General features: G+C 35.2%; 2 protein-coding genes, 3 long non-coding RNA genes and 2 other non-coding genes across 7 annotated transcripts; 4 read left to right on the top strand and 3 right to left on the bottom strand.

Annotated features, from left to right (window-relative positions):
* Positions 1–657: 657 nt before the first annotated feature.
* Positions 658–2,688, bottom strand: LOC146941046 (putative FBD-associated F-box protein At3g50710). The gene is made up of 3 exons (XM_085749923.1): positions 2,680–2,688; positions 1,844–2,058; positions 658–1,798 (listed from the first exon to the last, which is right to left on the bottom strand). The coding sequence occupies exons 1-3, from the start codon at positions 2,686–2,688 to the stop codon at positions 658–660; spliced, it is 1,365 nt and encodes a 454-aa protein (XP_085606049.1).
* An 888-nt stretch (positions 2,689–3,576) lies between these two features.
* On the top strand, positions 3,577–6,731 carry LOC146941045 (hematological/neurological-like protein). Its single transcript, XM_085754847.1, has 4 exons — positions 3,577–3,802; positions 4,662–4,785; positions 4,927–5,241; positions 6,250–6,731. Exons 1-4 carry the CDS (start codon positions 3,615–3,617, stop codon positions 6,520–6,522), a joined length of 900 nt encoding a protein of 299 aa, XP_085610973.1. The 5' UTR covers positions 3,577–3,614; the 3' UTR covers positions 6,523–6,731.
* A 139-nt stretch (positions 6,732–6,870) lies between these two features.
* Positions 6,871–6,943, bottom strand: TRNAR-ACG (transfer RNA arginine (anticodon ACG)). The gene has a single exon. It is a non-coding gene; the product is annotated as a tRNA-Arg (tRNA).
* A 1,147-nt stretch (positions 6,944–8,090) lies between these two features.
* Positions 8,091–11,673, top strand: LOC146941043 (uncharacterized). The gene is made up of 2 exons (XR_015032241.1): positions 8,091–8,572; positions 10,279–11,673. It is a non-coding gene; the product is annotated as an uncharacterized LOC146941043 (long non-coding RNA).
* A 2,005-nt stretch (positions 11,674–13,678) lies between these two features.
* On the top strand, positions 13,679–16,557 carry LOC146941042 (uncharacterized). The gene is made up of 2 exons (XR_015032239.1): positions 13,679–14,612; positions 16,319–16,557. It is a non-coding gene; the product is annotated as an uncharacterized LOC146941042 (long non-coding RNA).
* Positions 16,558–17,466: 909 nt separating this feature from the next.
* Positions 17,467–20,311, top strand: LOC146941041 (uncharacterized). Its single transcript, XR_015032240.1, has 2 exons — positions 17,467–18,032; positions 19,994–20,311. It is a non-coding gene; the product is annotated as an uncharacterized LOC146941041 (long non-coding RNA).
* An 865-nt stretch (positions 20,312–21,176) lies between these two features.
* TRNAR-ACG (transfer RNA arginine (anticodon ACG)) lies at positions 21,177–21,249 on the bottom strand. Its single transcript has one exon. It is a non-coding gene; the product is annotated as a tRNA-Arg (tRNA).
* Between the last annotated feature and the right edge of the window lie 6 nt (positions 21,250–21,255).

The raw sequence follows: 21,255 nt of genomic DNA, 5'->3' as shown, positions 1-21,255 counted from the left end.
GCAACATTTTTGACAAGCTAGAAGTCATGTGAGTTTAGTTTCCAACTTTCTCTAATGTTTGGACAACATAACGACAAACATGAATCTTTTTAAAGAGATAATGGACCAAAACATTTTAAAAATAAGATATAGGACCAAAACACAAGTAAAACGGTTAATTCTAGTATTTTGTTTATACTAAACAAATGATATTCATTTATTCAAATTGATAGAAATTATGATAATAAAAACATTAAAGTCACTAAAATAAAAAAAGGTTGAATATGTGAACAAACTCACAACACTATGTTTATAGCAAAAAATGGTAAAATGCCTACAAAAATGACAAAATGAAAGTATACCAAATATTCATGTCTCTTAATATGTAATGTTGACGATGAAAAGATCATTGCTTGAATTTTTAATCGTCAATTACTTGGAGTATGGTCGGTCTAATATATGTTGAAGCTTAAAGCGAACTATAAGATGAGGTTTTTAAAAACTTTTTTTTGCCAGCAAATTATAACATAATTTTTCATACATAAAAATTAAAGGATAAGTTAGTACACAAACAAACAGTCTCAAGATTGAGAATGAATTAATAAAGTAGAGTCTCAAATATATTGGTGACAATCTTAAGGATGCTGCTATTGCACGCATGCTCTACCCCATTATAATTCAAATAAATAAAAGTTGGCATGTGGCTGAAACCTTAGGGCACAAAGATAATTCCATGAACATTTGGTGCTTTGCATTGGACTCTACAGATTCGGCACTCTGAATTGTCATAGTCTTTAATAGTCTTGAACTCTGCATTGTATATTTAGCAAATTGAAACTCACAGTTAATTTGGCTATAATTTCTAAGCGAGCATGTTGTGAGATGAGATAAGAGGCATTCTGGAACAATGGTTGGATCCTCCCAATCTTCGTCATCACTATTGTTTACTATATCATCATCATCATGAATGATAAGAGTTTGAAGTTTGGGGAAATATTGAAGTTGTTCCATCAGCCAATTCCACTTGAATGAGGCGAGTTCGCGGAAGTCAAATATAAGCTCCAGATGGGTTAAATTGTGAAACATGCCATGTAAATAACAGGGGGAGGTCTCTCGTATGCGGAGATGGTTCACGTTATAAAGCCAATCAAACTCAATGGAACCTTTGGAAATGTTAGCTCTGACCAAATTGGATAGGTTTAGAACCTCTCTACCTGTACGAATGACCTTACACAATGCGGTAAGGATTACATCCTTTGCTTCCAACTCCTCCAAAATGGGACAACCAGATAGAAGTTTCAAGATGTAGTCAGAATATGTGTAACTGACAGATTTTAAGTGAAGCACTTTTAGCGAGGGAAGATCGACGAAAGGAACTTCTTCGTTCAATGTTACCCTCTTCAATTTGATGACGGTTAAGTTTTTGTTAGTTAGAACGAAAGAAGGCGATGTGGTTTTGGATTTATGGCAGAGATTGATGCTTAGATTTTCAACTCCTCGTGTCGTAATGATTAAATCCTTTGCTTCCAACTCCTCTAGAATGGGACAGCCGGATAGAAGTTTCATGATGTACTCATAATGTGTGAAACCGACAGATTCTAAGTGAAGGACTCTTAGCGAGGGAAGATTAACGAAAGGAACTTCGTTCAATGTTACACTCTTCAATTTGAGGACTGCCAAGGTTTTGGTAGTTAGAACCAAAGAAGGCAGTATGATATCGGAGTTATACCTGCAGAGATTGATGCTTAGGTTTTCAACTCCTCCTATAATTGCAGCATAAACTAAATTATAAAAATCGTAGTTGTAGAAAAAGTAGTGGCTACAATTAAGGTGGAATGAGAGAATGGGTAGATTCTTATCTCGCATGCTCATGAAGGAGTAGAAGAATTTGCGAAAGGTGAAATAGTCTATAAAGGCGTGGTCATCGAAACGAAGGATGAGCTGCGAGAGGAAGAGTGGCTTCCACCTCTTTGAGAGAATGGTTGTGGCCGCAGCGTCTTTGGTAGGAAGAAAGGAGAGGATTTGATGAAGAAGTGCGTCCGGAAGATCACTGATTCTGTCTTTTTGTTGAAACTCATACTAAATAATCTGTCTTTTTTAAAACTAATCACACGTTTTATTGAAACTTTTATATTTTTATTTAAAGTTTATCTTCAAACTTTTTTAATGCAAAATCATTTTTTAGATTATTGTAATCTGTTTTGTTTCAATATTTCTTTTTCAATCAGTAATAAAAGTTATTTATCTAATATTTCTTGAGTGTAAAAAAATAAAATAAAAAGAAGATAAAAATAAAAATGTGTATTTGGCTACACTTGGTGGTAAGCAAGGATGACGTGTAATGATCAACCATAATAGTCCAATTTCGCGTCTTTTTAAGGTTAGATGTTTCTCTAATATCAATTTCTCACTTCCACAATGCAGTGCATCAACATGAAGATAACATTTGATGTTACATGCAAAATTCGAACCATATATTTTAGACCGAGCTAAGGCTTTTTTTTTTTCTTTCCAAATGATCAAGCGTAAGTTAAGATGTTCGAAACTTGTTGTTTGAATGAAAGCCTGTCATCACCGAGTTAATGATTTTTTTTTTCTTCAGGGGATCAAGCGTAAGCCAAGATGCTCGAAACTGGTTGTTTGAATAAAAGACTCATTAGTATAATATTGAAAGTTTCTCGAAATATTCACGTAACATACTTTGATCATATTTTTCTATTAATACACAAGACAACTATAGCATATAAGATGTTGGATTTGTCTCGATGAATACTTTTAAAATATCAAATTTTCATAATTTTTTCTATTATTAAAGATATTTAAGATCAAAATTATGCATTGACATCCGTGGCAAAATTAACTATGTCATATAATATGGACGGATTGAGTAACGCTTTGTCCTAGATGTAGTTCTCTTTTTGATAAGGTTGCCAAATCATTTGAAACTTCATATATGAAGATCGAATTCAAGAAGCAAATTAAGCTCCAAAGAGGAAATGAAGAAGGTTGGGTATTCTCTATTGGAGTTAATAACGAATCATTTAGAAGAACTTAACTTTAAATTATAACTTTATTTAATAACACTCATGTTGTTGAACTCATTTAAGGAAGAATCATTTGAACGAAATTGAGTTTAAATTATATTTATAAGTTAGATAAATAAGTTTTTTTATCCTTATAAATATATCAAATTTTGTATTTATTCTCATACAAAAAGTGACATGCTTGTGTCTCTTTAATTCTTTATTTATTTTTGGATCTAAAAACTTATGTAACTCTTTTTTATTTAACTTTTAAGACAAAAAAAATTAAAAACCGTATTTTTTTTCTTTCTAATTTAATAAGCTTAGAAATTGGGAGTGAGATACTGATGTAGCACGTTGAAAAGGACACGTGGTAATCATGGAATGCATTATTAGAAATTTACAAGGAAGACTTTTGTGATGTGAAGATTAGATGAAATGAAGATGAAAGAGAGTTATACCATCTGATCTGATTTAAACATTTTAAATTCAAAAATTGACGAGTAACTAAGTACAGATATAGTGAGTGTATCTCGAAAGCATAAATAAACATTAACGTCCACGTTGTTCCTTCACCTTCCATTCATTCATTCATTCACACTCAAAACAACAATGGGAAGCACTCCGGTGAGAAAGACACACACCAACACTTCCGATCTCCTCACTTGGTCGGAAGTTCCTCCTCCTCCCGTTGTTGTTGATTCCTCCGCCACCCGCTCTCGTCAGCCTTCTGATAGAATCAGCAAGGTTCTCAATAGTGACCAGCTTACTGAAGAAGAAGCTCAATCTCTCTCCAAAAGGTACGTACTTTCATTTCATCATTCCTTCCTTTTCAGATCAGATCTTTTACTCTTTTTTTCTTTCCTTTTTTGATCGTTCTTCGATCTGATTTAATCAATGTATCTTTTACACCGCATAGATCTGTTTCTTAATTTGAAATGGAGCAGCACATTATTTGTTATTTATCTATTTTTCTGTATGATTTTGAGCACGTTGAACATGAATTAAAGAAAGTGTTTTCAGGAACTTCCGTTTATTTTCAATTTGAATTGCATGCAATCTGCAATCTTATGTGGTTTAGTTGAATCAAGATTAGTGGTTCTAGAATTAGATTTTAAGCTCTGTAGTTTAGTTTTAAAAAAAAATATATCAAAATCTACTTTTAAATTTGGACCGTCTGATCTCAATCCAACGATCACATCCATGTTAACTACGTGAATGTGTGTGATTTCTGAGTTTAATCAATTCAAATTCGTTTATTTTGAGTGCATTTGTTTTAGCTTTTAAAAAAAATAGATTGTGTTAGAAAAATCTAGAGATTGTTTTTTAGAGATTATAAAAAAAAAATCTGAAGCTATTTGTGTTTGCTTACCACACAAAAAAGTGATTTTTTTAAAAAAAAAAAAATGATTTTTAACTAGTTCATGTGTTACCTCCTTGTATTTGAAAAAAGCTAATCCTTATAGCTTTTCATTTTAGAGTCAAAATAGATTTTTTTGATAAAATGATTTTTTCTAAAAATCCTAAACAAACACTTAAATATGACAAAAGTGATTTTTTTTAGAAAAAAATCTGAAACAAACGGGGCCTTTGTTATGAAAATTGTGAATCTAAGCTAGGAGATGGTTAATTTTCTTGAGTTCTTTTTACTACTTTCAGCAAGCCATGCTCAGGGTATAAAATGAAAGAGATGAGTGGACATGGTATATTTTCGGACAATGGTGAAGATTCTGCATCAGAAGCCGGTTCTGTTAATTCAAAAACTAGCATACGCATATATCAGGTTTATATTTGGATAATTTCCTTGATCTTGAGTCCAGTTTGAGACCTTATAGCCATTTTTCAAACATCAAATTGAACTCGGTTTTCTGATAACAATGTTCTTGTTTTCTTTTGTTTTTCTTGTAATTGCATTGCATCTCAGCAAGCAATAAATGGAGTTAGTCAGATATCATTCAGCACCGAAGAAAGTGTTAGTCCTAAGAAGCCTACCTCTATACCTGAGGTAGCAAAGCAGCGTGAACTGAGTGGGACTTTGCAAACTGACTTGGACGCAAAGACTCAGAAGCAAATATCAAATGCCAAGACCAAGGAGCTCACTGGAAATGATATATTTGGCCCTCCTCCTGAAATTGTACCGCGTTCCATGGCAGCTGCACGAACTTTGGAATCAAAGGAAAGCAAGGACATGGGAGAACCTCTTCCCAGAAATTTGAGGACATCGGTGAAAGTTTCTAATGTAAGTGTCTTCTAGGCATAAAAATATTGAATCATTGTCTATCATTATACATTGTATGAATGAATAGTGAAAGAATAGTTATTTTCAGTATAATATTTTCTTATGACATGGTTATCGATATGAATTGAGCTAGGCTTCTGTGCTATTTGTTGTCCATTAACAACTACCTGAATCTTAGTGGCGATGAATTTTGACCCTTGACCATCCACCAGTTTACCTTATGCTTTCCTGGAATGCAAAATTTAAATATAGATCAACTCTTCATTTTTATTTTTTTGGGGTGGGGGTTAGGGGGTAATATTTTAGTTTGGGGGTTGGGGGGTAATTGTTTATGTAAGATACAACTCAGAGTTGTACTAGAGATAATCATAATACTGTTGCAGCACATGAGGACCAATCTTGTGGACATCTTACACATTTATTTTGCATTTTATTTCCTTCTCTTAACATGTGCCTGTCAAATTAAATTGAAGCCAAACTGCACATGCATTGCATCCGGAAGGTCCATCAGTTTGTTACATTGTCTTTGAAATTTCTATGATGGTATTGTTCTTTCTAAATTTGTGTAAAATTTAAGTCTGTTTTTGGGTGTTGGGGGTGGGGTTTCTAGTAGTCACAAAAGTATTTTTCTAAAATAAGATGTGTGTGTTATGTTTGGATTGACGGTGAGTTTGGTAAAATCACGGTGACACTATGATTTTGTTGAAAATCCAAAATGTAGCTTTTACCAAATTCTTGGTGGCCAATTGTGATTTCGTCAATCTCACTTTCAATCCAATCAAGTTCTCAGTCCCATTTGTCCATTTGTTTCTTTTATGTGTTTTTAACTTAGTTCACACGCTCTTTACTCCTACAAAGTACCTACTGCTTATTTAGCTCAACATTTCATTTTAACCTTAAACCGTCCAGTTTGTGAGAAAATAGTTTTGCTCATCATTTCATTTTGCCCCATATTTATGACTTACGAGTTACGACTCCAGGTTAACCTTCCTTTTCCTGTAATTGTAGCCTGCTGGTGGGCAAAGTAATATCTTATTTGGCGACGCACCTGTTGAGAAGACATCAAAGAAGATACATGACCAGAAGTTTGCAGAGCTTTCAGGCAATAATATTTTCCATGGAGATGTTCCAGCAGGATCAGCTGAAAAATCCCTGAGCAGGGCAAAGCTGAGAGAAATAACTGGCAGTGACATATTTGCTGATGGAAAACCAGAAATCAAAGACCCTGTTAAAGGTGCCCGCAAACCCCCTGGTGGAGACAGCAGCATTGCCTTGCTCTAAATTATGATATTTAGATATTTAAAGCTTACCCCTTTTGATGTAGGATTTTTATAATTCCGTGTGAACATTAGTAGGGTAAGTATGTTCAATTATCAGCATCTAGGTTTCAAATTTCAACTATGAACGTGTCTTACTTTTTTTGAACAAGCATGAACGTGTCTTACTTAACAGTTAGAAGATGGTATTAACATGAAATCTCAACTGGATGATATTTTAATGTTTTATTTAGAAGCTTAATCCTGCTATGCTAACCGGACTGGGGAGTGGAACAATCTTCCTTCTAAGCCTTGTGATCGATTATATCATACCCAAACTACATTATTTTAGCAAAAAATAAAAAATTAAACTCAACTTCACTGGGGATTGAACCCAGAATCTCTGGTTCCGTAGACCAGCGCCTTATCCATTGGGCCATGAAGTCTTCGTGTTATACGTACTCTATATACGATTAATATTTTAAACTGTTCATATCACAATCAAAAAAATATCAACGCCTTTATTTCTTTTTTAAAGTATTACCTAAAAGGTCCTCCTGAGCTTAGCTCAGTTGCTTTGGACAATGCATAAAATATGCAAGGTTCAGGATTTAAATCCCGCCCACCACCAAAAAAGTATTACGTAAAAGTTTCTTCATCTTATTCTTTTAACTGATTTAGTATTCCCTAAAAAAAAAAAAACTGATTTAGTATTATATTTGTCAAAAAAAAAACTGATTTAGTTTTGTTTTATTTTTGTTATTTATTAATTTATATAAAATTTACGTTTTTGATAAATTGTGTTACATTACACTAAAAACTCAGAGATAGAGGCATATCACGAAGTAACGGGTCTTCAATTTAATTTTTTTATTATATTGGTCTATAATCATATTGAGACTTGTTTAGTACTCTCTCTGTTTCAAAATGACTGTCGTTTTAGGTGTTTACACACTTATTAAGAAATGCAATGATTAAAAGAAAGAAAATGGTTATTTTATCAAATTATCCTTATTAACTATTGGTTTGTTTTAAAAGTAATACTTTGGAAGTAGTGTGCAGAGTATTAATTGGAGGGTATAATTGAAAAGAAAAAGTTATTATTGCATTGGAAACTGAAAGTGACATTCATTTTGAAACAATTTTTTTTGGCTAAAGCGACACTCATTTTGAAACGGAGGGAGTTTGTTTAGTATAGTTTAAAAATCATTCAAACTGATATATAAAATTCTTAAACTATATTAAACAAGTCTCAATGTGATTTTTAATTTAATTCAAGTGTTATTTTAATTTATTTATTTTATGAAAGTGTTCTTTTAATTGTATAGTTCAGCTGAAAAGTTAAAATTTTTATAAAAAAAAAATAAAATAATGTTATTTCATTTTTTGGGATCTTTTTATAAAAAAATGTTTCTCAGTCATGGACCCAAAGACTTGCCTGAAACCAACTTGGTCATCACTCTCTTGAGTTGGTTTGAGTTTGACGTAATAAATACAAGTTGTTTATCTAACCCAAATGAATAAAATTAGACAGGATCAGATAATGGATTTGACCATCAACCTTGTCCATATGGTGAATGTAACATCCCGCTCGTCTGCTAATGGAAAGTTTATCTGACAAACGTATCAGAGGACTAAGAGTCATAGAAAACGAGTATGGTGAAGAATGTTATGTACGATGGAGGATATTATTAAGTGATATTAGTAAAGTATGGACTTATGTATCAGAGTCAATCGAACACGCTTAAGGCAAGGGCATAATGGTAATTGCTCGAAAGGGGGTATTTAAGTGATTTTGGTTCAAAATCTCTCATTTGTGATTGCTCTTTCTCTCTCTAGGTTTTGAGAAGAGAATTCTCTCCTCCTTCTCTCTAACCCACGCCCTCCCTCTCCTCTTTTAATCATCCAATCTTCCTCTAAACATGATCAAGCAAGGATTAAGGTGGTTTAGCAAGCAAGAAGCAAGTGGAGGAAAAGATTTAAGCATGGTTTTGGATGAAAGCTAAAGATTGAGAATGGATCAAAAGCTAGGGTTTGATGCTTGAAGCTTGAAGTTATGCAAGAAACATGTTTAGGTGAGTTCTTAGATAGTTTCTCCTACCTTTGGGTTGTGCAATTCTTGTGAGAAAACATGATTTGTATTAGTATGTAAGTTAGGGTTTTAGTACCCCTTTTGCCATTAATCATTGAAATTATGTTGTTGTTGTCATGTAAATGTTCTAAGCTGTTTTCTATGTATTCTGGGTGTCTTGTGTGCATTGGAAACTCAATTTTGAGGTTTAGAGGTCAAAATTACGAATTTTGCAGGTCTGGTACTGAAGAACCTCGCTTAAGCGAGATGAATCTCGCTCAAGCGAGATTTTGGCAGAACTAAATTAAAATCTCGCTTGGAATCTCGCTCAAGCAAGAAATCTCGCTTGCAATCTCGCTCAAGCGAGATGAATCTCGCTCAAGCGAGATTTGACAGCACAGCACTTTTTACAAGAAAATTCATGAAATGTAGTGGTTTTGACCAAGCTTTTCCCTGCAGTCTCTTATAACTTTAAAAACCCCTCAAAGTCAAGTTATCATTGCACAATACACCTAAGGATATTGGTAAAGAAATGCATGAACAACATCAAGAATTTCAATGACGAATAGCACATGAGATGTTATGATATGCAATATGTCCGGGTAGTGATGAACTAAGAAAGGGAATGAACGTAGAGCCTCGACATAGCTTGTCGAGAACTAGAAGTTAAGCATGAACCTTATGTAGGATAAGACGCGAAGTGTAATCTCTTCGCACAAGAGCTAGTATGATTTAGCAAGTACGTAAGCCGTGGTTCGACTAGTTAGTCTCTTCACCATGATTAGGTATGTTTATGAACAAGTATAGGTTACCAATAATCGGATCGATCAAGGTTCCGAGGTAAACATGTATGTATGATTATGTTTAACTTATGCACGACAAGACTATGACTAATAAGTGTAGGTGACATGTCTCTTGATATCCACATCAGGGGGATACAAGGGGTTCTCATTATGAGAACGATTCAAGCCGTAAGGGACCCGCATGTCACTGAGTAACAAGACGTAGGTGCTCGTGTCTCTTGTTATCCACGCCAGGGGGATACGGGAGGTTCTCGACCTAAGGGGAACGGTTTAAGCCGCAAGGGACCCGTACGACACCGAGGGAGTCCGATGTACGTACATCGGTCATGTATGGGATTGATTTCGGGGTTACTCCACCCGGGACTATCCGTAAAATGAACCAAGATAATAATGTTTGTTCAACGCTAACACAAATGAACTTAGATACGTTTATGCAAACTATGGCTATGATTATGTTTAAGAATGTATTCATGTACGATATGTTAGGTATAAGAGCATGAGATATTATAAGATAAGTTCAAGTTATGTATAGAACAAGTAAAGAAAGCTATGGCCGTGACGACCCTAGGTTTCCCTAATCGTCCGGATGAGAATCATGTCATGACTATGCTATGATATTTATGTTTAGGCCTTGTGATGTAAAGCATACACTTGGTAATGCGGTTTAGGTTCCCTCAACCGCCATGACATGTATAGGTGAGAAGCCTAAAACAAGTGAGATATGACTATGACGGCCCTAGTATGCACTACCGTCTAAGTATGCATGTCCCCACACACGTATAATCAACCGTCAGGTTGTAATGTAGACATGTGGTGACCGTAGGTTTCCCCTTGAGGTTGCCTATAGCCTAGGAATAGGGGAACTCACTGAGACATTATGTCTCATCCCAATCCTTATTTGTTTCAGATAAGCAGGATGTTTATGCATGTTCGGAGCCGAATGGATATTACTTCAAGGGTTCGTTCGTGAAGCTGTAGGAAGTTATGGACTTCAAGGATGTATTTTTACGTATGGATGAGTTGTATTGTATTATTATTTATACGAACGGAACTTGATGTAAATATTATTCATTCGAAGTTTTTAATTGTTGTATATTTTAATGTATCCAGTACTAATATTAACGCACGTGCCAGACTTTCTAGATACGTCTGGTATGGGTGTTACAATTGGTATCAGAGCAGGTCGATTCAGACCGTGCCTTGGGTCATTAAATTACAACTAAGGTAGTGGGACCATTGGGTTCCGGGTAAATGTTCTAGTTGTTGATGTTAGTTGAGCTTGATCAACTCAATTTAACATTCAGTGATTAGAATGGATGCCTGAGAGCTGAATAGGACCCAGGAGGAATGAAGTATATGATGAAGTAGTTTGATCGTGCCAAAAGGTGGCCGGTGAACTAATCAAGTAGAAGTGTGAATCCTCTGGGAATGTAAAGCATGTTAAGAAGAAACGTTCTGACAATGTCAGGTAAGATGATAACGATACTCCATGTACCCGTAAGTGAAGAAGTTGGATATGTGTATCTAACCATGACCGAAAGTTTCGGTAAGAGTTGTTGTTGGAACGGGTTTAAGATATTCTAGAATGTCCGAACAGGGCTACAAGGTAGTAAGAGGTCGGCGTATGTTGGCGGAGTCAGCAGGCTCTCAGGAATTGCATTATATGAATGAAGTTAACTATATGTATGTTTGGAAGTTGCATAAGTAGCAACGTAATGAAGTAAGTCGTTCTTAGCAGATGAAGTTAAGGTTTATGTGGAAATTTTATGTTAGGAAAACGTGATGACAAGATATCAGTTTCTAATGTGCCTTGAATGGAACCGAATGATGTTAATGCTTGCCATGCAAATGTTATAGAATTGTTTTAAGATGTTTGGAAGGAATGATATGCATTGGGATACTTGAAGAAATAAGATTTTTTATGTGAAATACAATTTTTCTTTTTGGAAAACTGAGTTGAAGAAAATACGCCAATAGCGAAAATTTCGCTAATAGCGAACCTGGATCGAATTTTTCAGTTTTTTCGAAAACTGTTATTTCGTCTCTAGGGTCAGTAGTAGCTATTGGGGGTTGTTTTCACAATCTTTTATATAACCAACACTCTCTATAACGTCAAGTATCGAATGCACATCATATCTTAAGATTTCTGAGGAAGAAAATGCATGGACAAGTATTAACGGAAATCAATCCGGTTTAAGGTAGCTTTGGAGGTTAATGTGTCAAGAGCCAAGATCAATAGTACAAAGTTCCGGCATACGACTGGATAAAGTGAATACGTATGCATGAGGTAAGAAGCAAGAAATTTAATTGGTGCAAGTTATAAGACATCACAAAGTTTTCGGATTATGTGGAATTATGGCGTAACTCTCGAACTTATGTTTTGCTTAACGAACATGCTAGGGCTCGATATGATGTTGGATCATTAAGTTTACGCGTATGGGTGATTGAAGTTGACATTTTGGAAATTCACGAGATTTTTCTAGGAACCGGTTTGCTACGACACTCGTAGAGCGAGCTAGACTCATTAGAATCTAGAATTGATGACACGTATGTGTTATCAACTCGTTCTATGATTTTATAGTAACAGCCGGGGCCAAAACTCAATATATTTATAAAGTAGAAAATTATCAACGTCAATGATCTGTGCGCTAGTTTACGAAGTTTTCTTTAAAAGGAAAAATTAATGAGCAAGCATTGGTATGATTAAGCAAAATATAGTCCGCGGGAATGCGAAGGTACAAGGATTAGATGTTCAAGAAAGTTATGTTCAAGTGCTAGATGGGTTGTTAATGGAAATTGAGTTTACTCAAAAATAAGTTCAGATATGACATGTATGGTAAGTGCAACCAGCAAGAAAGTAAGGTTTACCCCCGAGTCAAGTATTATGAGCATAAGATAAACCATCATGAGTTTTGAATTCACAAGACAAGTGTAAGGTTGTGATGTTGGTTACAACATGGAAGATCTTGAGAATAATTCAAGAAGTAAATAATCAAGGGATAAGCATGAATTGAAGTCTCAATTGCTCTAACGGATTAGAGTATTAGTTTGAGCCAACCAGTGGGAATCAGAGTAGCGCTACGGAAGTTAATGGTAATCATGAAACGTGGAATTTTAGTATGTCTGAATCTTCGTGAAGAATGTTCGGTTGGAAACACAAGTTTAACAAGAATGCATCATAAGATATGCAAGGAGTTCTCGATGTGATAAATAAGGATGAATTCTTATTCAAGCATTGTTGGCTAAGGTATAAGTTTAAGTATGTGTCGTCATCTAGGTAAGATGAAAAGGACAAGAATTGTCGTATGATAATTAGTCAAGATGCATGAATGATGATAATAGAAAACATGTAAGGATCAGAAGGTTACGTTCTGTGACTTAGGTAAAGAATCAAAGCATCAAGAGCGATAACCGAATGAGATAATGCGGAGAATCAAGTTTAGTGTTTCGAAGAAGAGAAATAAGTTTATGTTAAGAGGTCCAAGGATTTCCTATGGATATGAAAGCGGTATGGCAAGTATGTATATCGGTTGAATAAGAAAAGAATTTATCTTCGAAGTTAAGTATGTTATCATGAAAGGAGGTGCAACTCTCGAGTTGATGCAAGGAGAATCATACTCTCGTATGCAATACTTGTTGAGTGAAAACGATACTTGTTAAGACATGTTAAGTTATGATTTTAAAACTTTTAAAAGTTAAGATTGGTATTATGGAACTTGGGAACGATGTTTTTATTTAAACTTATGGAATTATACATTTTTGAAACTGATGAGGTCCGTTGCAAGTGGACTCACTTACGACGTACAAACTTCAGGACCAACTTGTCGTGGACAAGTTTTGGGCGAATTGTTAAATTTTTTTTTTTTCCAAAAATATCGAAACTCGTCCGGTGGTTCTGTGGCACCTTTATATAATCAGTTTTAGAAATGATGAAATCTTTTTAGTCATGTATAAATTCGTTCCAAGAACCCGAATACCAAAATTTAAGAAAGATTCTTTTAAAGAAGATTTTAGAACACGTATCGTTATCCTTTAACAAGAGGCGGCACTTGAAAGTATGTACGTGTTATGGAAACGAAAAGGTTCGTGTGAAGCCAATGTCAGGTAGGATACACAGAAATGTTTCAAGAATGTTGACGTAAGTACAAGTGGAATTTCTAGCAAGTTTCAAGAGCATGTGAACCGCAACGTTGGCTATTAGATTGTCAGATGACGTGGCTAATCGATATCACTTTTTCATGTCAAGCAATATGAGTTATTCCTTAGTACGGGTGATAAGATGCAATGAGACCGAAAGATTTCCTAAGACTCGAAAGGGATAAGTGATAAGTGGAATTGTTTATATGAGTAATACAAGTAAGCAATGCAGGGCAAACCAGGGCTCTGGTAGGATTCCAGTTAAAAGGCAAACCCTGAGTGTTCATGTCTATGACAAGATACCATTAGGCATGGTTTATGTTAAGCGGGTAAGATCCGAGTCTGGGACAATAAGTTTATGTCTAGCAAGGTAAGCTCTGAGTCATGATATGTTAAGAAGACCCTAATTTTGAGTGATGTTAGGATTAAGAAGGCTATGTTCAGTTACATGCAGGTTAAGACCAAGATGAGAAAATTATACGATGAACTTCTTGATAATGTATGATTAGAACATGTTTAGCTCAGACCATAGATGGTAAGTTTTGTCATGATGATTGGTAGTCGATCTCTAAATTTCGAGGACGAAATTTCTTTAAGGGGGGTAGAGTGTAACATCCCGCTCGTCTGCTAATGGAAAGTTTATCTGACAAACGTATCAGAGGACTAAGAGTCATAGAAAACGAGTATGGTGAAGAATGTTATGTACGATGGAGGATATTATTAAGTGATATTAGTAAAGTATGGACTTATGTATCAGAGTCAATCGAACACGCTTAAGGCAAGGGCATAATGGTAATTGCTCGAAAGGGGGTATTTAAGTGATTTTGGTTCAAAATCTCTCATTTGTGATTGCTCTTTCTCTCTCTAGGTTTTGAGAAGAGAATTCTCTCCTCCTTCTCTCTAACCCACGCCCTCCCTCTCCTCTTTTAATCATCCAATCTTCCTCTAAACATGATCAAGCAAGGATTAAGGTGGTTTAGCAAGCAAGAAGCAAGTGGAGGAAAAGATTTAAGCATGGTTTTGGATGAAAGCTAAAGATTGAGAATGGATCAAAAGCTAGGGTTTGATGCTTGAAGCTTGAAGTTATGCAAGAAACATGTTTAGGTGAGTTCTTAGATAGTTTCTCCTACCTTTGGGTTGTGCAATTCTTGTGAGAAAACATGATTTGTATTAGTATGTAAGTTAGGGTTTTAGTACCCCTTTTGCCATTAATCATTGAAATTATGTTGTTGTTGTCATGTAAATGTTCTAAGCTGTTTTCTATGTATTCTGGGTGTCTTGTGTGCATTGGAAACTCAATTTTGAGGTTTAGAGGTCAAAATTACGAATTTTGCAGGTCTGGTACTGAAGAACCTCGCTTAAGCGAGATGAATCTCGCTCAAGCGAGATTTTGGCAGAACTAAATTAAAATCTCGCTTGGAATCTCGCTCAAGCAAGAAATCTCGCTTGCAATCTCGCTCAAGCGAGATGAATCTCGCTCAAGCGAGATTTGACAGCACAGCACTTTTTACAAGAAAATTCATGAAATGTAGTGGTTTTGACCAAGCTTTTCCCTGCAGTCTCTTATAACTTTAAAAACCCCTCAAAGTCAAGTTATCATTGCACAATACACCTAAGGATATTGGTAAAGAAATGCATGAACAACATCAAGAATTTCAATGACGAATAGCACATGAGATGTTATGATATGCAATATGTCCGGGTAGTGATGAACTAAGAAAGGGAATGAACGTAGAGCCTCGACATAGCTTGTCGAGAACTAGAAGTTAAGCATGAACCTTATGTAGGATAAGACGCGAAGTGTAATCTCTTCGCACAAGAGCTAGTATGATTTAGCAAGTACGTAAGCCGTGGTTCGACTAGTTAGTCTCTTCACCATGATTAGGTATGTTTATGAACAAGTATAGGTTACCAATAATCGGATCGATCAAGGTTCCGAGGTAAACATGTATGTATGATTATGTTTAACTTATGCACGACAAGACTATGACTAATAAGTGTAGGTGACATGTCTCTTGATATCCACATCAGGGGGATACAAGGGGTTCTCATTATGAGAACGATTCAAGCCGTAAGGGACCCGCATGTCACTGAGTAACAAGACGTAGGTGCTCGTGTCTCTTGTTATCCACGCCAGGGGGATACGGGAGGTTCTCGACCTAAGGGGAACGGTTTAAGCCGCAAGGGACCCGTACGACACCGAGGGAGTCCGATGTACGTACATCGGTCATGTATGGGATTGATTTCGGGGTTACTCCACCCGGGACTATCCGTAAAATGAACCAAGATAATAATGTTTGTTCAACGCTAACACAAATGAACTTAGATACGTTTATGCAAACTATGGCTATGATTATGTTTAAGAATGTATTCATGTACGATATGTTAGGTATAAGAGCATGAGATATTATAAGATAAGTTCAAGTTATGTATAGAACAAGTAAAGAAAGCTATGGCCGTGACGACCCTAGGTTTCCCTAATCGTCCGGATGAGAATCATGTCATGACTATGCTATGATATTTATGTTTAGGCCTTGTGATGTAAAGCATACACTTGGTAATGCGGTTTAGGTTCCCTCAACCGCCATGACATGTATAGGTGAGAAGCCTAAAACAAGTGAGATATGACTATGACGGCCCTAGTATGCACTACCGTCTAAGTATGCATGTCCCCACACACGTATAATCAACCGTCAGGTTGTAATGTAGACATGTGGTGACCGTAGGTTTCCCCTTGAGGTTGCCTATAGCCTAGGAATAGGGGAACTCACTGAGACATTATGTCTCATCCCAATCCTTATTTGTTTCAGATAAGCAGGATGTTTATGCATGTTCGGAGCCGAATGGATATTACTTCAAGGGTTCGTTCGTGAAGCTGTAGGAAGTTATGGACTTCAAGGATGTATTTTTACGTATGGATGAGTTGTATTGTATTATTATTTATACGAACGGAACTTGATGTAAATATTATTCATTCGAAGTTTTTAATTGTTGTATATTTTAATGTATCCAGTACTAATATTAACGCACGTGCCAGACTTTCTAGATACGTCTGGTATGGGTGTTACAGTGAACACCCCTATGTAATTAGAACCATTCATCTTCTCACCATTAATCTTCTCTTGTCTTTTGAATCAAACATATGTAATTAAAATATCTTTCATCTCATCTTCTTTATTAAAATCTCTTTCGCCCACTCCTTTTAATTGGGGTTGGGATCGTCCTCTTCATTTTCCCTCTTGTATATTAAATAACTAGACTCGTCAAATATCGCATTATTGTATTTATATTTTCAAAACTTAGGTAATGGAGAAAATGGAGAAAGTAGATAATTAAGAGGGTCTTGACTCTTTTAATTTCGTTAGGATCTTCTCCATTTTCCATCTCCATATAGTTTTGAAGAGTTTTAAAGTGTATCTTCAATGATTTTTTGTTGAGCAAAAGAAAAATAATGAATTTCATTCATAATCAAAGAGTACAAAGTAGATGGTATATGATGAAACATATAGGGGCTATGATGTGATAAGGACGCTCTAGCAATGCTATGAGCAACCTTATTAGCATGACTCTGAGTATACGACACTACAAAGTTGAAATGAGTATTCAATAATTTCCTACATAGATTGACAAGGTCACCAAATTCATTTTCTGGAGGAATTTAAGACATCTGCTAGATTTTTACTGTCAGTTTCAAACAAAACCGCTTGCATTCCATTCGATACTGTCGTCTTCATATATTCAAGCAAAGTGATGGACTCTGTTTGTATAATTGTGGACGAGACAAGTAAGAAGTCAGATTTACATGTCAACAGCTGACCCAAATGATTTTAAAAGCACGTTCCATACCCCAAAATAGAATTCTTATGAAAGGATCCCGCGTCAACATTGCATTTTATTATCCCCACTGATGGCTTCACCCAAGAGGAGAGGTTGAGCGTACTATGTAACAACCCGATTTTCGCTAGATTTATTTTATTATTTATTTATGTGTGTTATGTGTGCTCTTATGTGATTATTTGCCTCTGTGTGTATTTTTGGTTGGGAATTGTAGAATTCGGTGTTAGAAGGGTACTTTAGTCATTTTAGACTTAGGGGCATTTTGGTCATTTTGAGAGTAAGGGTAATTCTGTAATTTGGTCGAGGATTAGTTTGGTGCTTAGTGAGAGTTGTTATTTTACTAAGTGCTAGGGAGTTGTAGTAATTTATTTTATTTACCGGTAGGTGACCGTTAGTATTACTTTTTACCGTTAAGTGAGTAGTAACATTTTGGGGTTGGAATAGAAATGGGTTGGGCCCATTAAGGTGTTGTGAGTTAAGCCCAATTAAATAGGACATATATATACTCTTGTTAGTAGAGAAAATAGGTTTTCACCAACATTTGCAATTGATAGAGATAGAGATAGAGAGGAGAAAAGGGTTTGAAGAGGAAGAACAAGAGAAAAGGGTTGGAGGCTAGAGCTAGAAGAGGAATTCATCATCTAGGAGCTAAATTGAAGCTTGGGTTAGAGATTATTGGTGCTAGAGGTAAGAGGGTTAGGCTTCACTCATAATTTCATAATTTTTCCTTTTTACCCATTTTGTGAAATTGATGAATTGAACCTAAATGTTGTAAATTCGTGCATGAATGTTGTTGTTATGTTTGAGAACATGAATTACATGATAATTGTGAGATTGTATGAGGATTAAGATCTTGAAATACATAATTGTTGGTATATTGTGTTCTTGAGCAAATATGGTGAATAATGAAGTTGTTGTTGTTGAATGATGTAAGAATTCATGTTCATTAGTTGTTGTTACTCATTTGGAACATGTTGTTGTTGAATTGATGCTTTGGGTATCAAGATTGATGAATTGATGTAGAGGTTTTGTGTTGTTGTTGAAAGTTGAAGAAGTAATGATAATTTGATGAAATATGTGCATTTGATGTTATAATTCTAAATTTGATGTATGTTTGAGTGCTTGGTAACATGTATGACCTATAAACATCTTTGGGATTTAGTTTGGGGCTTTAAAATGATCAAAATGGGGATTTTTGGGTGAAAATGGTGTGAAACCCGTAAACTACAGAAGAAATTCGCCAGGAACTCGCTAATAGCGAAGTTGTCTGGAGCTTTTTCGCTGATAGCGAAAATCTTGCTAATAGCAAAATTGCTCATAGACAGCTTTTTCTGTTTCGCGTTCTTGCGTCTTTTTCCCTCGTTTCTGTTTTGATCTGGCTTTTGGTGTAAACATGAAAGTTGTAGATAATTGAGTTGGCTTTCCAATGCCGTTGGTTTGACATGAAAATGATTTTTGGTTTTTGAGTTATGAGAAAAATACTCTTAAGAGGTCTTAGTGAATTTTTACGAAAATCCGCATAACTATTTCTAAGTCGACCCAAACCTCATGGATTGTTTCTTAACTTTAAATTTATGTTCTATGAGTTCAATTAAGGGGTTTGATGGTATTTAAACTATGATGTGGTGAATCTAACTTGTTTTGATTTGAAAATGGAAATTTTTGTGAAAAGTGATAAAGTGAGACGAACTTCGTGATTTTCATGAATTCATCGTATTTGACCGATGAAATGCTTATGTAACCTCTATTGCACTTACATGTGACTTATGAGAATACATGGCATAGGCAATTAAGCTTGTTTACTTGGCTTTGACTTAAATGCTCAATTATTTTCAATGTTGTGATTTTTGGAGACGAACTTGGTAGAAATGGTTTTGAGAGCCAATTGCTTATGAACCCTTTATGAATAGATTAATATGATTATGAGATGATGTAAGAATGGTTGTTGAGTGACGAATATGATGTTTGTGATCATATGTTGTATTGGTTCCTTTATTTAGATTGTAAGGAATTATGTGGAAATGTGGCAACTATATGTTGATTTATGTGGAGATGATTGATGATGTATATATGTGGCAACTATATGTTGATTGACTTGTGGATGTTGTTGGTGATTGTGTATATGTTAAGTGGTGGTGAATTGTTGTTGATTGCATATATACATGTATTGGTGATGTTGAGGTGATTAGTTTGTGTGAACATATGCATTGTAGTCGAGTCATATGTTCATGTATTCATGACTGATGGTGGTGGATTTTATATCCAATTGAGGTGATTACGATATTTTTGTTGCATCGAAGGTGACGACCTTGAGGTGGTATGGTACCACATGCATCTAGATGAGTCTAGAGTCATTGCATACATTGTTGGTGAATTGAAATGCATTTGAGTTGTGCATGATGATTGAATTTGTTAATTGTTATTTGACATGGTGAAATTGTGATACGTGTATGATACACTTGTTGGTACGAACTTGGAATGATGATATTGAATGACATGAGTGTCGTTAGTATTTGTGAATATCTGTATGAATTGTTCTTGAATATATCTTTCATTTCCAACGTTCTTGATTTAATCTTATATGGACTATGATGATGTAATGCTAACCCTCAGTGGTTTACCACCTGCCTTTCCGTATGGACGGGTAGATGGAGTGCAGGGTGCTTAGATTGTGTGCTTGATGTTGCCGAGGAGCGGAGTTCCTCCTTTTTATGTACAAGTGTCTAGATTAGGGCTCTGATCTAGGGTAGTACTTGCATGTTGGATTTTGTTTTGGTTATGTAGTTTGGAGTTGAGACATTGATGTATCTGAGAGATGTATTTATTGTCATGAGATTTGGAGATGTAATTCACATGATTATATATATTCCGCTGCTATGTTTATGAGACTTGACAATTTATACATGTATGTCTTGTTTTTGTTTGATGACGTAGCATCTATTTCTAGAATATATTTGTATATTCGCGCGTTTTACCGCTTATTAGAAGCAGGGTGTTACATACTATGAACCTGAGATTTAGCTTTTTGCATGCATCCCCACTCTTGCAAGGTGTCTTTTGTGCAAGAGATTGTGAATGTACAAGATATGTTTGTACCCTTTCAAAGTTGTGTTTTGACTCTTCCATAAACTCCAGAGAAGCATAGCAGCTGGTTGTTGATATGGAATAAATAACCCGTAAAAAATGCCAGACAACGTAGAGGTGAAATCAGATGTTCTACAGAGTAATTAAACCCACCAAATATCACATTTTTGTATTCATATTTTCAAAACTTTGACAATGAAGAAAATTAATTTTCGCCCAACAAATAGACCCTAAGTCTTGATGTTGAGTGAATTGTTGTTACATTGTTTACCTAATAAAAAATTAATTTTGTTAAGCCTAATATAGTACACAATTAATTTTACCTAAAACAAAATAAAAAATAGTTCCCTTACAAAAAATAGTTTAAAATGTAAATATCATAAAGGAACTGGATAATGCGGGTTTTGAATATTCTTTATTTCAGTCATAAAAAATATGTTATAAGTTGTATATTTCATTTTTTTTTTGACAAAAATTTTGTAAATTTCATGTTAATCTTTGCTCATGGGGTCTCATTACATTTCACACCTCCAAAATCGTGGAATGCTTACAAATCCCATATTCCCATCCAAATTGGTTAATTTAGAGAGTCATAATTGACAAATAAAAAATTGAGAGCTTTTTAATAAAGGGATAATAGCTTTAAAAAAGTTGTTTCTCATTGTCCTCTTCGTATGAACAATTAAGAAAAATCATAGAAATATCAACGATGGATATAATAAAAGGAGAAAATATGAACCAAAAAAACGACTTCACTGGGGATCGAACCCAGAATCTCTGGTTCCGTAGACCAGCGCCTTATCCATTGGGCCATGAAGTCATGTTG

Source organism: Medicago sativa, chromosome 3 (assembly GCF_051527215.1).
Source record: "Medicago sativa cultivar Bolivia chromosome 3, Bolivia_mono, whole genome shotgun sequence".
NCBI lineage: Eukaryota > Viridiplantae > Streptophyta > Magnoliopsida > Fabales > Fabaceae > Medicago > Medicago sativa.
Note: the sequence above shows the minus strand (reverse complement) of the source record. Positions and strands in the feature narration are given on the sequence as shown.